This window comes from Tachypleus tridentatus, chromosome 1, assembly GCF_004210375.1.
Source record: "Tachypleus tridentatus isolate NWPU-2018 chromosome 1, ASM421037v1, whole genome shotgun sequence".
In the NCBI taxonomy this organism is placed as follows: Eukaryota; Metazoa; Arthropoda; class Merostomata; order Xiphosura; family Limulidae; genus Tachypleus; species Tachypleus tridentatus.
The window spans coordinates 134,022,568-134,038,721 of record NC_134825.1 but is presented as its reverse complement, the minus strand read 5'-3'; the positions used below and the strand labels follow the sequence as shown (position 1 = coordinate 134,038,721).

At 32.4% G+C, this 16,154-nt stretch overlaps 1 protein-coding gene across 3 annotated transcripts in view; it reads right to left on the bottom strand.

Moving 5' to 3' along the window:
* Nucleotides 1-5,436: 5,436 nt before the first annotated feature.
* LOC143224752 (terminal uridylyltransferase 7-like) overlaps nucleotides 5,437-16,154 on the bottom strand; it is a 151,415-nt gene continuing 140,697 nt past the window's right edge. The window contains exons 24-25 of one of the 3 annotated variants that reach the window (XR_013013431.1): nucleotides 10,526-10,743; nucleotides 5,437-7,988 (exon numbers count right to left, since the gene is read on the bottom strand). Coding sequence is in view for 1 of the 3 variants with exons in the window: in XM_076453026.1 (XP_076309141.1) it covers nucleotides 6,520-7,988; nucleotides 10,526-10,760 (1,704 nt within the window). In the remaining 2 variants the exon portion in view is untranslated. Of the gene's footprint in view, nucleotides 7,989-10,525; nucleotides 10,761-16,154 lie in introns of those variants that run through there. The other 2 variants (XM_076453026.1, XR_013013432.1) reach the window with 2 other exon arrangements.

The following is a 16,154-nucleotide window of genomic DNA, read 5'->3' as shown; positions in this document are numbered from 1 at the left end:
TTATTATTTACCAAATATCAAAAGTTAACAATTAGCTTACAAAGGCAACTTAAGCCTGAAACTGAGAACTTTTAGCATGTTGCAACTATTAAAAAATATAAAGTATTCAAAAGTTTTGCATAAAAATATAATTATTTACTCTGCCAATTACCACCTGAAAGAACTTTACACTACCATAGAAAAGCTTACAGAAAAATACACGAAATTCTAACCTATCACACGTCAAGGTGGTAGACCATACATCAGAAACAAGGCTAAATGCATTTTCCTCAAAGATGTTCTACAGGTTCGAAAGTGAATCTTCTTATTGGTTTTGCAAGAAAAGTAGGACATCAGAGCCAAATTTTGGTTGGTCAATCTGCGTAGTTTGTTTAAAAAAGACATTAAACTTCAGCTACAATAATTTAGCAATGTAAGACTAAAGGGAAGGCAGCTAGTCATCACCACCTATCGCAAACTCTTGGGCTACTCTTTCACCAATGAATATGGGATTAATCGTGACATTGTAAAGTACCCACGGGTGAAAGGGCGGGCATGTTTGGTATCACGAGGATTCGAACTCGCGAACCCTCAGATTACGAGTTGAGTGCCTTAACCACCTGGCCATCCTTTCTTAAGTTAATTATAATAAACACACATTCATCTTAGGCTTTACTTCAAATATCAATCATTTTGCTAATAATAGTTGAAAGTAGATGACTTATATTTTATGCTGAATACCTGGGGGTAGACCAACACAGTGGTTAGGATCCTTGAAATATGAATTCGAGAGTTCATTATTCGTAAAGCCATAGCCACAAAAATGCCGAGCCATATAAGCATTTTACCTGCAGCTTCAGCAATGAAGCATGGGTGTAAAAACACATGCAGAGCTCATGTATGAAAGACAAACTGTAAATGGCACTGCAAGGTGAATTTGAAAACATAGTAACTTCTATAGAATATTAAAAGGCAGTGTTATTAATGTAAGTCATGTTAAAGATTTATCATACAATCCATTCATTTCAATACAGGTATCAAATTCAATAAAATATTAAAAACGGCAGCACAATGTATACTTTCCTTAACAAACACAATAAGAGATTTGCTCAAGCACTAACATGACGAAGTTGTACTAATCTCAATAATTTATGAGGGAGTAAATAAATTCTGAATCCAAGCTCATACTTTTACCTGGAATTTTCAATGATGTTGCTGACAAATAAATATGTGTATTTAAGGCAGAAATACGCATAACGCGCCACTTGGGGCGCTACACTCATGTTGACCTCAGGTAATAGAAAGAGAGACAATGATGCCGCTATAGAGGATACGTTGCATGCCTGTCATGACAGGCGGACATAACGCAGTAGTTCCACGAAGTGGGATTAGAGGGCGCAGCTTATATATTCTTTTCATTTACATTTTCTGTGGCTCGTTAACACCATGGAGACATTTCACTCTGATTCATTGTGATATGTTCAGTCTACTTGATTTCAAAACACGATTTGCAAACATGCATATACGTATAATGAACGTTTCACTAACTTTAATTTTAACATCTAGTTAATAAACACTGTAGTAAATCATTTTCCAACATAATAAATGTGATTAATTACTATTATAGAATAAAAACACTTCATTTTTCATACATTTTCGAGGACTGAACTTTCTCTGATACAAGTCAACAATGATAATAAGTACAATATGTTCAGTATGGTCCACACGCACAGATAAATACGGTCCTTATATTATTTTTATTGTTGTAAATTTACATTCCACAGTTTTTCTTGATGATTTTCTTATGATAAAATTATATGGATGCAGTCATAATGGATAAAAATATTTTCCTTTCTCATCTCAACTACTTGATCAATATGCGACAAATCACTTCCGAGTTGGCAAAGTCTATTTCTCCAAAAAGAAAAGTTGATTCTTGTACATTGTCCTTATCTGTGTATTTATATTGTTACGTAATATAATTTATCTCGGACGATTGGTTTGGTTTGTTTTCAATTTCGCGCAAAGCTAGAGAAGGGCTATCTGCGCTAGCCGTCCCTAATTTAGCAGTATAAGACTAGAAGGAAGGCAGCTAGTCATCACCATCCACTGTCAACTTTTTTACCAACGAATAGTGGAATTGACCCGCACATTATAACGCCACCACATCTAAAAGGGAAGGCATGTTTCATGTGACGGGGATTTGTTTACGCAAACATTTCCATTAGGATTTATTACTCTGACAATCAGTATCATATATTAATGGTTCTCTTATATATATACATATGATATTGGAAAACATATTTTATTACGCTATGTGCAACCCCAAATTTTGCGAAATTTTAAAACTGAGTGCATATAGATTTGCAATTGGGGTCACGAGTTTTCCTTTTCCCGTCACGGAGAACTTATTTTCCTCTATTCGAATGTACAGAAAAAACTGGGCAGCTGAATTTGCTGCGCGTAATGGAACAAAACAAAGGTGAAGAGGTCGGAAACAGATTCGATGTATATGGAGTATTTGGTATGTTTTTGTCTTTAGACAAGAAAAAAGAAATCAAAATTCATACTACACAAGGCTGCAAATCACTCAAAACCACCAAGCACTGCCATCCTTATCAATTGCTGGGCCCCTGCTGATACAAAGGGTAAGTTTACAGATTTACAACGCTAAAATCAGGAGTTCGATTCCTCTCGGTGGACTCTGCAGATAGTCCGATGTGGCTTTGTTTTAAGGAAAAAAACGCACACACATACAAATTGCTGGCACCCCAAGTGAGCACTGGCGCCACGGGTAATTGGCTAGCCATAATAATTACAAACAGAACATACTAAATGTCTGAAATATCTTTGGGAACACAAGTCACCATGTTTGCATCCTGCTTTTCAAAAAAGAATTAACATTGTGCCATCTATATTATTTTACAAAATTCACAATAGTATTTGTTAACGTTAAAAATACATGTCACATATCCTTGTAGGTTTTTGGTTTGTTTTTTTCTATTCTCAAGATGGCCCTTCGTTCTTAGCGCTGGTTGTCCCTTAATCTTTTATTATTCAATCGTTTGTTATTTTTCAGAAAAAGCAGTTAAAATGTTCATCTATTTTGTTTAGATATCAATTTATCATGTTTTTAATCGTACATTGTCAATCTGGAAGCAAATGTGTGCGCGCGCGGGCCATATTGTATATATTATACTTATTATCGTTGCTCAGTACTCAAAGATTTATGAAAAAAAATTAAGTTTTGTTATTCCATAATAATGATTAATTACATTTATTACGTAGCAAAATGATTTACTACAGAGTCTATTAACTAGATGTTAAAATTTTGTGAAACGTTCATTACATGTGTTATGAAATTAGATAGACTGAAAAAGTCAAACAATGGTGACAAAAGGAACATCTGTAGACACATCTTTGCCAAACGTTCGGAAGTAAATATACATTAACATTTGTATCCAAGCCTCAGTAACAATACCCTTGTTTGTCTGTTTGTTTTTTTGGAATTTCGCACAAAGCTACTCGAGGGCTATCTGTGCTAGCCGTCCCTAATTTAGCAGTGTAAGACTAGAGGGAAGGCAGCTAGTCATCACCACCCACCGCCAACTCTTGGGCTACTCTTTTACCAACGAATAGTGGGATTGACCATAACATTATAACGCCCCCACGGCTGGGAGGGCGAGCATGTTTGGCGCGAACCCGCGACCCTCAGATTACGAAGCGCACGCCTTAACGCGCTAGGCCATGCCAGGCCGGTAACAGTACCCACCTTTGTAAAATACATGTTATAGAAATTAATACGAACAACTGAAAACAAAAATGTAAGTTATCTTACTAAAATAATGAATAACTGATTTGTTAAAATCTTTCAAAGAGTAAGATTGTCGTTGAAATAATGGTTTTGACATAATTAAATATAAACACTGATAACTTAATCATGTGGAAGTAGCGTATACTCTTATAAAACTCGAATACAGTGAATAAATGAATTATTCTGCCAAGTTAATTGGATATCGTAGTCAAACTAGTGAAGGAGGAAACTTAAATCATTGTATGTTACTGAAATAAACAATTTACACATAAATGGTCTGAAAATGTAAAAGTATGATTAAATATACGTTTATAAACTTTAAAATATCAATCCACCTATAGCAACAAAATTTCTAGTATCGAACTATATAACATCCTAAAATAGCAGCGCACCTGGTGTCACTTTGTAAAACTATTAGGTCATATTAGTCTGTCATTGCAAGCTAGAACACACTTTTTCTGATCACATTATAATCCCCCCTATTGCCTGTGGTTGACCTGCTTTTAGCGCGGGTATCGCGCTAAATATTATATGCTTTTAAGGGCGTGTTACATTATCGGAGCCTTAGATCGGTCTTATGATCCGTCGTTGCTTTGATTCGTATGTTTTGCTGTTGCGTTTTTTTTTTTTTTTTCCTGTAAGCTTCACTTACCCTGATTTCCTTTTCAGCAACTTCCGGGCACGATCAGGGTAGATTATTTAACAGCCTGATCGTGAAAGTGGGCTTTCTCGGGGTACTCTCGTTTTCTTCAACAGCAAATTCTGAAGCTTTTAGATTTACAGATCCCTATCATATTGCGGTTTTTTTTGTCAATATTTAACTTTTCCTAGACCATCAAGGGACCTTTGTCACCAGCTTGCAGTATAATCTGGTATATTTACACTTTTTTTTTGGTTTAGCTCTTAATCACTAGCCCAGCAGAATTCAACTTCTTGAGTTTGGTGAAGAGAAGGTCCCTTCTGAGTGCCCTCAATTGCTTTGCGTTTCTTTCTGAGGCGCCAAGTGTTAAATCGGAATACCTGCAACGAATTTGATTTGATTGCATTATCCTTTAAATGTGTAGCACATATCTGTACTAACTCACAAAGCGCAAACTTTTATATTTTATCAGTCCTGTATTTTATTAACTACATTTACATGCATTTTTTTGAACTTGAAACTTAAACCCAATAAGACACCTTAAGCTTTAGTGGGTTAAAAACTGAACCTATTTAGAAAAAAGAAACATTACAGATTTTTTTTCTTAATCTGACTAACGTTTTCAGATGCCAAAAAAATAGAAAATGGCCTGGTAGTTAGTGTGCTAGAGACTTCAGATCAAAGGATCCAGAGTTCAAGACATTATGACATAAAACACCTTCAGTTGTGGGCTTATTAAAAATCTGACAGTTAACTCTATTATCAGTTCAAAAAGCCGGATGAAGCCCTTGTGATTATAGGTGTTGGTGGACAGTTGTCTAATTAGAAGCTCAAAATTAAGAACAAATATATCTGAATTATACAAGTTTCTAAAACATTTACTGTATAGTGATATGATACGACTATTTACAGAAATGTTTTGTAAAACAATTTGTTTTTGCTATTGTGCCATGTTCCATGAATGTTTTTGTCTTACACAATATATAAATAACACTGAAAAATAATCAGTAAGAAGTTTTATCATTTTATTGATTTTGTACAGTTTCAACTGTTCATATTTATTTGCTGGTATATAAACATAACCTTTATACTCCAGAATATCATGGATATAGTCACAAATCAGTGTTTATGCTGCTAATGGCAAAATAAACAAATACATTTCTCTTTACTAGTACTTAATTTTAAAGATGTATTTCATTTAAAGGAAATCAAAGTTTTTTTTTTCAATATTCAGAATAATATACAATTTCCAAGACAAATACTATTTAAGTTGGTATAATTTGACCTGAATGAGCAGTTAAAAACAATTTTCCACCTAAACATTGCAACTCCCATACATACTAGTCAATCCTTAAAACTTCACTCTACAAATTTAAATAACATAAAAAAATGTTTTCAAAATAAAAATAAGACTGGCATATTACCATAATTTGTGCCATTGTTGTAGAACAAGTTTTAAGAAAATACAATTTTTAAATGTATTCATTTTCAGTCACAATGTTCACAAAACTACACAATTAACATACAACAGAAAAATATGATATCTATTCAATCAGTTCAGCTGAAACTGATGCTGACAGTAACAAAAAACAACAAAATTTAATATGTCAAAAGGCTGGCTAAAGCCTCATAGAGATCATGTTTTATTAGACATGTATGACATGATTTTCAGTTAAATGTTGAAAATAAAAAGATAAGTGCTATTCTTGAAAGAAACTTCCTGTACAAGAAACATTCACTATAACAAAGTTCTATATACAATAAGATTAACCTTTGCACATGAAAGTTTCAATTTTTTCAATATCAATATTTTCCAAATAATGTCGTTGAAAAAAATACTATACTTGACTTTTTTTTAGATGTATTGAAAGCAAAAATCATAACAAAAGTAGTTAGAAAATGTATCAACTGCTTAATTTTTTTTAAAATACTATTTTCAATTCCTGTTATGATAAAAGAGAATTAGCAAAACTTAACAACAGATCAAACTAAGTGGTCAAAATATTTGAAAAATCCACAATTTCTTTGAGGTACCCTGAAAGAGTTCAGAGGCACTAGAGGTTTTGTCAAAAAAGACTTGAAGAGCCTATTTTGGCAAAATGTCCCCATTGTCACCTTTTATGTTGGTAGACTGTAATGAAGCAATAATGGCTGGATCAAAACTAGCAAGACTGCCTGGGTGTGAAAATGAGTGTAAAGCAGACACATGCAAACTATTTCCTGCAGTTGACAATCTATCAGGAGATGAAGTCATAGGGGGTGAATGTATCAGTGGGTTACCCTGAGGAACAGACAAAGAATGCCTAAGAGGTTTACAAAAAAATGGTAGAGATGAACCAGACTGATGTCCCATAGATGCAGTGTTGCTATGATGAGAAGTAAAAGTGGTCTGAGGCTGTTTAGTAAATGGGGAAGGATAGTTATGATTGAAGTGTTCCATTAAAGTTGTTGGACCAGAAGGATAACTGGGTGTTACCTGAAATGGTGAATTCGGACAAGCAGTTGATACAGACATAGAGATGTATGGTTGCGGCTGTTGAATATAAGAATTGTGTCCCTGTGAGAACCTTGGACATGGTGGTCGCACTTGAAACCCAGGAGGGTGATTTAGACGAGTCATAGAACTACCATTTCCTGTTCCTGGAGAAACAGCTTTTAGCTGAGAGAAGGTTGGCGTGTTAGGGGTGTTCCTTTGTTGAACAAACAGGGAATTTTGAGGTTTAAACATCTGTTGGTTAAAGGGTGTTTCATGGGTATTTTTTCTTTGTTGACCAAAATGGGTCTCTTGGGCAATATTTGTTTGAAAATTAAAAGATTTTTCTTGTTGCATTATTTCTTGCTGATTAAAGGATGGTTCTTGAGACATTAGTTTCAAGTTTTGAAAGGAAAATCCATGGGCATTATTTCTCTGTTTGTTTTGCTGACACATGACTTGGTTTAAGGGCATAGGTTTCTGATGATTATGTAAATCCTGTTGGGATACAATTCTTTGTTGTTCTTGTTGAACATTAGTGGATGTCTGTGGTATGAACTTTTGCTGATTAAATGACATGTGTTGGAACATGTCCTTGTGATGATCTTGTTGGGATACAATTCTCTGTTGTTCTTGTTGAACGTTAGTGGATGTCTGTGGTATGAACTTTTGCTGATTAAATGACATGTGTTGAAACATGTCCTTGTGATGATTACCTGATCTTGTTGGACTTGTAACTTGTTGTTGAACCTGTTGATTTATAGATGGACTCTGGCCTTTAAGCTTTTGCTGTCTCTGTTGGTTTCTTAATGATGCTTGAGACACGAGTTTTTGATGGTTCAAAGAGAAAATTCCTGGTGGCAACTGAAGATTGTTACCTTTTAGTACTTCTGGTGAAGAACTAGTGTTTCTTCTAGATTTTACAGACATTCCTGGAGGAGTAGATACATTGCTTGGGATCCTGGATGAATTTTTTGGTGTGGTCCAGTGATGATGTCTTGAGGTTTCCAATAAATCTTGAAATTTTCTGCCTTCTGTATTGTTCAGCCAAGTTTTCTTCTTATATGTTGAAGTGTTGTCTTCTAATGAAGAAAATTAACTGACATAAATTTTGCATGTGAGGTCAATGGTAGTATTATCTTTTTCAAACATAAACTCTATAGGTACATTAAATGTTGTACATTTCAAAACCACAAAGCTAGAAGCAAAATATTTATAATGTTTGTTTTCATTTTAAACATTTTATACTGAATAACTCATCAAATTATTTTACTAAGGAGACAGTGAATACCACTGAAGGTTATTAGAGAGAAAATAAGGAGAAAAAGATGCAAGTATGTAAATAATTTAAGAATGACTCGTACTTTATTTATTAACCCTCTCTTTCTCTCTGAACAGAGAGCTCATAGGGCATCTTTCACATTATTTTACGGTGTTTTTTCCAAAATTTAATTAAACAACTTTATCATCAGTTTATCTTACCAAAATTATCAAAATTTTGTATATAGTTTAATTTTAATATTACGTATGCTTTAATTTCTTAACTTGACAGAAAACATTAAAAAAAAAGCCAAATATGCTTTTTTGTTGTGTTATATAGCATGTCTTCTTGTCTTAATACTCGCTAAGTTTTCTAAGCGTACCAGCTGGAATGTAAAATAAAAACTTCGAACCTTTTTAACTTCCTGAGATATCTGCCCACTAATTCATTCTCATGAAACCTCTTTTCTACTTCTTTCAAGTAGATGTTTATAGCCAATAGAAAGAACACATTACAAAATGCATAAACCTGACAGTCATTTCTAAGTGGCTTATAGGGAAAACTTGTAGTTTGAATGGAAGCATTGAAATATGTTGAGTAAGTTGTTTCTCTGAACAGCAATAAGACTTTTTAACCCATATATAGCTTAGTTATAAGGCCAAATAAATTACAATGGCATGTAATTTTTCGTCTTCTAAAATGTATTTTTAAAATCTAAAAATTAATTTGTCTTCTCCTCTCCACTTGAGGAAATAAACAAAGTTTAGCAAGTACAACATGAGAGTATAAATCAATTTCTTAGCTTTGTAAGCACTAAAAATAATCATTTTCTATATTTTCTACTTGTTGCAGTATGTTTTAAGAAAAATAACTGAAACTTAAGCATTTGTGAGTAAATAGTAATAATATACATATATGTTCATAAACATTTACATATTTTGATTTGAACAGCTATTTCACTAAATTCTGACCACCCTGAGAGGATAACTAGTATCAAATACCTTCGAAGTTTATTGGATTGACTCGGACTTAGCACAGAGCCATATCAAAAACATTTTCACAAACTTTATACAATTCTCATTGCAGTCACTGTACTATAAACAAGACAATAAATTCTTTCCTGATGTGTTTTTGAAAACACGTTTGTGATAAACTCTGTTGGAAATCCTGATAATTATACTGCAAGAGCTTAATTTGCTACTATGGTGTCATATTATAGTGTTTTATCATCAGCATGTTTCTACTTCAGCTGCTAACAGTAAAATAAACGTGAACTAGATGTGAAAATGTTAGTTCTCAGGGGCAGTACTAAGAAGGACAACAATACTACTCACTTTGTTTCACATTTTTCAACCTTTAAAATTTTATGGTGGTTATGAGTTCAGCAAATGACTGACAGTGTATAAAATTAGGGTTAAGTAAACAATAGGAAAAAAACATTTGATATTTATTTAGGAAGTTATGGAAATTTTAAAATGTTGAGATGAAGTACTTTTAATCTTAACTTGAAAATCATTTTGCAATCAGAACAGTCAACACTGACTCCATATATTCACAGACATATTTTTAGTAAAAATACTTAATTAAAAATTGTCTTTTTTGTCTTCAAAAGACTTGTAATGTTTATTAAAAGTTAGAAATATTTTCTGAAGACATGTTTAAAGTTATCATATAGAAACTCTGATTGTCACTTTGGGGTGAAGTGGTTGGAGTAATCCACCAAGTCAGTAGCAAAAGAGTTAAGTGGCTTAAAATATATATAAGCACCATGAATGAAAACGGATCAAATACTCAGTGATATATTGTATTTTAGGATTGCATTATACAGAATATCTTTATGGACACAAGCATGTCAGTAAGATGAATGGAACATTTATAAAACAATGAGTATTCATAGCTTTTACAGCAAAATGAAATCCTACTTCTCTCATTATAATGTTTTCAGAATACGTCACAAAGATATCAGGGCATTATATTTTTAGTCCCATGGACAATCTTACAAACTTTAGTAAGATCATGTTTGTCCGTCCTTCTTTTCTGAAGGGAGAATAAGTCAAATTAAAAATTATCCTACTATTGGAAGTTTCTACTTCACAGTACTTGGGTTACTTGTGAATATAAATCTTTCTAGAGAATGCAAACATGCATTTCAAGTTTTAATAAACTGAACTAATTAAAAAAAAACATCAGTCTTTATTCTGACCTAATTTTTTGACATTTTGGATACACTTTGCTAAATTATTTTTTAAACTTCTTATACTTTTGAGCCAAATATTGAAACTTAAAATTACACTGTCAGGAATACTTAAATTACAAAACAAGAAGAAAACATACAAGCACATACAGAACTATGCTTACGTTTCAATCCTTTGGTTATTAGACAATTAGCATGGTTAGAGCCAGAACTCTGACGTCCTTCTTTTCGGTTCTGCTCTTGATTATTTTCATGATGATTGATTGAAAGAATTTTGTCTTTGGTAGCTCGACGTCTTGAACAATCTTTTACTTTATGTCCAATTTTTCCACAAGCACGACACCCCCTGTCATTGGGCGGTAAGCCATCAGTCAACTGCCACCTGTCAAACAAGTAATCCTATAAAAAAAAAATGAATAAAATATTTATTGCTTAAGTTCACTTTCACAAAATACACAAGGTTGTATTATTTCATCTCTGTTGTCTCCTGTTGATCTTTACAGAAACAGGGATTACATTATATTGTTACAAATATGTTAATCTGCACTATCTGATTATTAACATTCTAGCAAAAGTTTTTTCCTACGAAATATTACTGAAGTGTGCTTCCACAAACTGACACTATCTTAAAACCTGCAAAAGCAAATAAAATGAATAAACAGCAGAAAGTGAATGCAGTGTTTTCATATAGGAGTTTTCTTTGCTGTTTACACAAAGGTAAATGTTTCCCTATCAAGTATTTAAATGCAATATCCAAATATATCTTGGAAAATGGATAAGAACCAAGAAGAAATAAGAAATGAAATACACATATATTTACCTTCTTAATGGTTTTTAATTACTCACTGATGCAGGTTCAGGTAGAAGTAATATGAAAACAAACTACTGCAGTGTTTGATAATACTAAGTTTAACCCATTCACTAGGACTTACATTTTCCAGCACTCCCACCCTCTCACACTTGCACTGAGATAAATATTTCCTACTGTTGAAAATGTTTATGTATTCCTCTACTGGGTCCAGGTTTATGATCTTGATTGTCATCACAAGATGAAGAGCTAGTGTCCTCTTGTTTCATTACCTCTTCATAATAATGCATTTGAATGCCACTTAACTCACTTTCACTATCTTCTAAACTATGTGAGTCAAGTGCACCAAGCATATTTACATAGCAATTAGTGTTGTTACTCACCATTCTAACGGTGTGAGCATGGTCAGCATGCACTTGTCCTATATTCCACTGAGACATCTTGTTGGTTACTAAAGGGATGAGTGGAAAACCACATATTGACAACAGGTGGGATGTCAATAAAAAGCTTTCAACTCAGTTTACTACAATATGTCACATGGAGCAATTTGGAATGATAAAAGGAAAAGTTTGTTTTAGTTGCAATGTGTGTGTGTGGGGGAGCACTGGAAAATATACATCCCAATTCCAGTGAAAGGATTAAGTGAGGAAACAAACAAAACTTTAAAAGAAAATGAAAATATGCTAGTCATATATTTTGTTTGTTTGCATTTAGGTATCTTAACAGCAGTGCATCTCTTAATACTTTTCCTTTTATGTGTCATTTCTTACATTAGGAAACATGAACCAAAGGTTTTATGTTTCAGAAATTTGTTGAAATCTTTTATGTTCATTTTCAAAAGTTGATACTTCTTTTCCAGTTTGGTAAGGTGGCATATTGTATGTATGTATTCTCATCATGTAAATCACTGCATTCCAAAATAACCAGAATGAATCTTTAATGCTTTAATCTTAGTAAGAATAACTATATATAATAAAAGTAGGTTGAACACGATCTTGAATTTTTTTGTAGATCATATTCATAGATGTAAAAATATATGGTAAAAATCTGAAAAGGCTGAATAACTGGTGACATGGTCAAACTGTGGCCTGAAGTAGGGCTATTTTTAGCTAAATCATATAAAGTTGCATGCAGCTAAATTTTTTTACAGGAGATCTAACAGACTTTTAATTACAACAATTGCTAATTTATCAACTGATAGGAAATTTGAAAAAAAATTCAGTTTTGTATCAAATTAAGTCTTAGAGCAATGACTTATTAAACCAATGTTTTTTACGATTTTGGGTTTTCAGGTGATTTTACAGCCTCACTATGCAAATCCTAAGAGATAAAAACTTGGTTTGAGACCATTTTTGACTTCTGTGGGATTAATTCAGTCAGTGTAGCAAATTTCAGCCTTCTACCACCACTACTCTTGCAGCTTTAAGCAGCCAAAGTTGCCCAAAAATGAATTCACCAAAAAAAAAAAAAATTTTTTTTACAGGGCTGTAAGTTAGAAACTATTAGAGATATTGATCTAATCTTTGGCAATGTTTCATTATATGGGTAGATGAGGACATGATTTTTTTCAAGGCATTCTGTAGGGATCACCTGCAGCCCCCTGGATGATTTGACATCGAATGACCCTACGTGAATATTGGAATAATATTAATGCTTCACATTTCCAAAACTTGTCAGTTGATACTTGAGATTTTTAACAATTTATCACACATACTCATAAGCTGCAGAATATGAAAGCAAGAAAAATGTAATAATAGTATTTAAAAACATCGCCTGTAGATCAGAACAAACTTGATAGTATTATGGTACAAAAACAGGTTAGTATTTAGACTGATCAGTTTCTTAAGCAATCAAGCAGTTGCCATTCCTAGTGGTATGACAAATAAGATTTTAGGTTGTAGTAACAGAAATATTGAATACAAGTCTACAGAAGTTATAATTTAATTGTGAAAAATCAGTGGCTAAGCCTCGACTGGAGTAATGTGTACAGTTTTGGTTTCTTTACCTTAACAAGGACATTAATTATTGAAAAGGGTTCAAGGGTTACTAGGATAATACCTGCAATGGAGAGGTTGTCATGTGTAGACAAGTTAACATTATGAAATTTTTTTCTCTTGAAAACACAAAAGTTAGAAGGAATTGGACTAAAGTATCTAAGATATTAAGGAAACTGAGTGCTGATGAATCACTTTTTTGTATTTCATAAATACGAAGAGTTACAAAAATTTTATTCATTCATGAAGAGCTACAAAAAAACATTAATAAACTAATACTCTATTAATATATTTAAAAACATGTAATCTCATGTCATCAATACTTTTTTCTGTATTCATAAGACTGTTTAGAAATCAGGTGTGACCTACTAGTAACCAAGCCACACTTTCATCTGTGTTGGTGTTATAAACCTGAAGCTTAAAAATCAGCTAGTTGAAAGAGTAGTCATGAAGGCTGTGCATGTGGCTGACTGGTTGTCATTATTATTAGTATCTCTAAACTTATTCAATGAATATCTACTACTTAACCATGGGACCACTGACATCACATTTCATCTCTAATAAATTAAGTAGTTTGAAAACTTTTTTTCACATTATGTATACATAAAAATGCAAGATGGACAAATTGATGATCTTTAGGTTGTAGAGTTATTTATTTTTCAAGTAAAACAAAGATTGGACAACAGCACACAAATTTTAGCAGGGTAGGCATCATCTCAGCTTAGACATTTTTTTTTTCCTATCAGAGTGGCTGACAGATGGAATGCTTTTGATTTAGATGTGATGGATGCAGAAAATTCAAGGAAAAGCTTCACAAGTTTAAATGATAAGGTCTAGTTTTGCTTTTTCTTGTTTTAATTTTAGTTTAGTGGATGGAAAAGCATTGATTACCAACAGCCCTCATGCTATCCTAAAACCACTTAAATATCCTCATAATTCCAATAAATCTACAGACATTCATGAATATTTAGGAGGTGAGACAATGTGGGTTTAAGTGCTCACTTCCACACCCTTGTTTTGATTTTCCATAATGGTCAACTTGTTTAAATTTGGCAATTTAGATTTTGCTTGATGGATGGGATATCCTCAACACTTCTTCAGTGCTATTGTCAGAAGCTTCATTTCATTACGACTACAGATACGAAGGATAAAAATGCATTAAATGATCATAAATTCTTTCTTGTTTAATACTACTGGTTTAAATTGTCTTTAAAAAATTATTGAGCTGCTTATTTATCTATATATGGACATTGAAAACAACCATGTAACAGCTCTTTTTGTGAAAATTTCAAGAGTTTGAAAGCATGGATATTGTGTTTTTCTGTTTCTCAGAGTATCTAAGAGCACACAACAAGCATCAACATTAATACACTTGTGTAATCTTGTACATATATAATGAATTAATTTTTTTTGCAAGTAAGTTACACTATCATATTTGTTGAGCAAAATGTTATTTGATTCATTCTGCTAATAAAATCTGCAACACAAAAATGTAAATAAACTTGAAATCCTAAACACTGTTATGAGTTTTGTACGTGTTTAAGCACAGAACTGGAAAACAAGACTATTTACACTGTGCTCATTGCAGGGAACTGAACTCACAACTTTAATGCTATAAGCCCTCAAGTTTATTGCTGAATTACAGTGAAATCATTTAAAAGATGAACATTCCTTATTTGGGGGTGAATTTGAAAACAATGTTTTTGATGCTAGTCAGTCCATTGATCTAAATTTTTTTATTGTTGATTTTTATCTATTTCGTAGGCACTGACTAAACAATGTATTCTAATTTTTATAAGTAGAAATGTATATATGATTAGCTACTGGCAGTCAGGTTGATGTTTTGTTTGCTTTAAGTATGCAATATTAACAGACTACCTGTGCTTTGTCCACTATAGGGAATCTAACCCTAGATTATAGCAAAGTAAGTTCATAAACTTATCACTGATATAGTGGGGAACAGAAAGTTATTATAATACAAAATGCAGATGATTGATATTTAATTGTATCAACATACTCTTATTATTTTATTCTTAAGTACAACATATTTGATCAAAATCTGTGATATTGTTTTGTCATTGAGATCAAAAATACAAATTGGGTTATTTGCACTTTACCCACAATAGCTAAATGCAATTTTTAGCATTACAGGCCTTCCAATTCACCACAGAGCAGCTTAAGAGCAATTTGTGATGAAATAGTTAATGATTATAAATCAGTTGATTTACTGATTTATAAATTCATAATTAATCAAAGACAACTATGGCATACAAAATAATTTGAACACATAGAAAGTCTTAGAAAATTTGAGGAAACGAAATAGCCAGTATTTCATAATCTAGCTTTTCACTGCATTGATGAAACAGTAGTTAAAACACTGATAACAGTTTTACAAAATTCTGATTATATATAAGAATATACAATTTTTTTGTTATACTTAGAGTGAAGAAACAAACATATTTTTTGATACAAATACCAATAATCAATATACACATACCAATGTGCTTATTCCTTATGGCACTTTTTTTTTCCAATCTTTAGCACCAAAATGTATTTAAAATCAAAGTGGAAGTTGTCTGTAATTTATCTTTCATGCACATGTACAAACATATAAACACCATGAACCAAACCTGTTTTCCTCAGGGAACTGTTCAACAAAAGGAAACAAGATAAATAAATGGATGCATAAATAAAAGTATTGCATCTTCAAGAATAATTTTTAGTTTCCATAAAAATGCTTTTAAACAAAACCTAAATAAGAATGAAAAAGATCTCTTCATTTTTTTATATTAAGATTCAGAAATGCTTTAACCACCCTATATGCATCAATCTACATAACATTTAAAAATATGAAAAAGTTTTTAAAATACACATGTTAACGTGTTTGTTGACATATAATGGGCAATTATTTAGAGTTTTGACATCAGACTTATGCAAATATATTCCAAATGCAAATTTTATGTTTCTCCAAAATACATTTATTAATCCTAA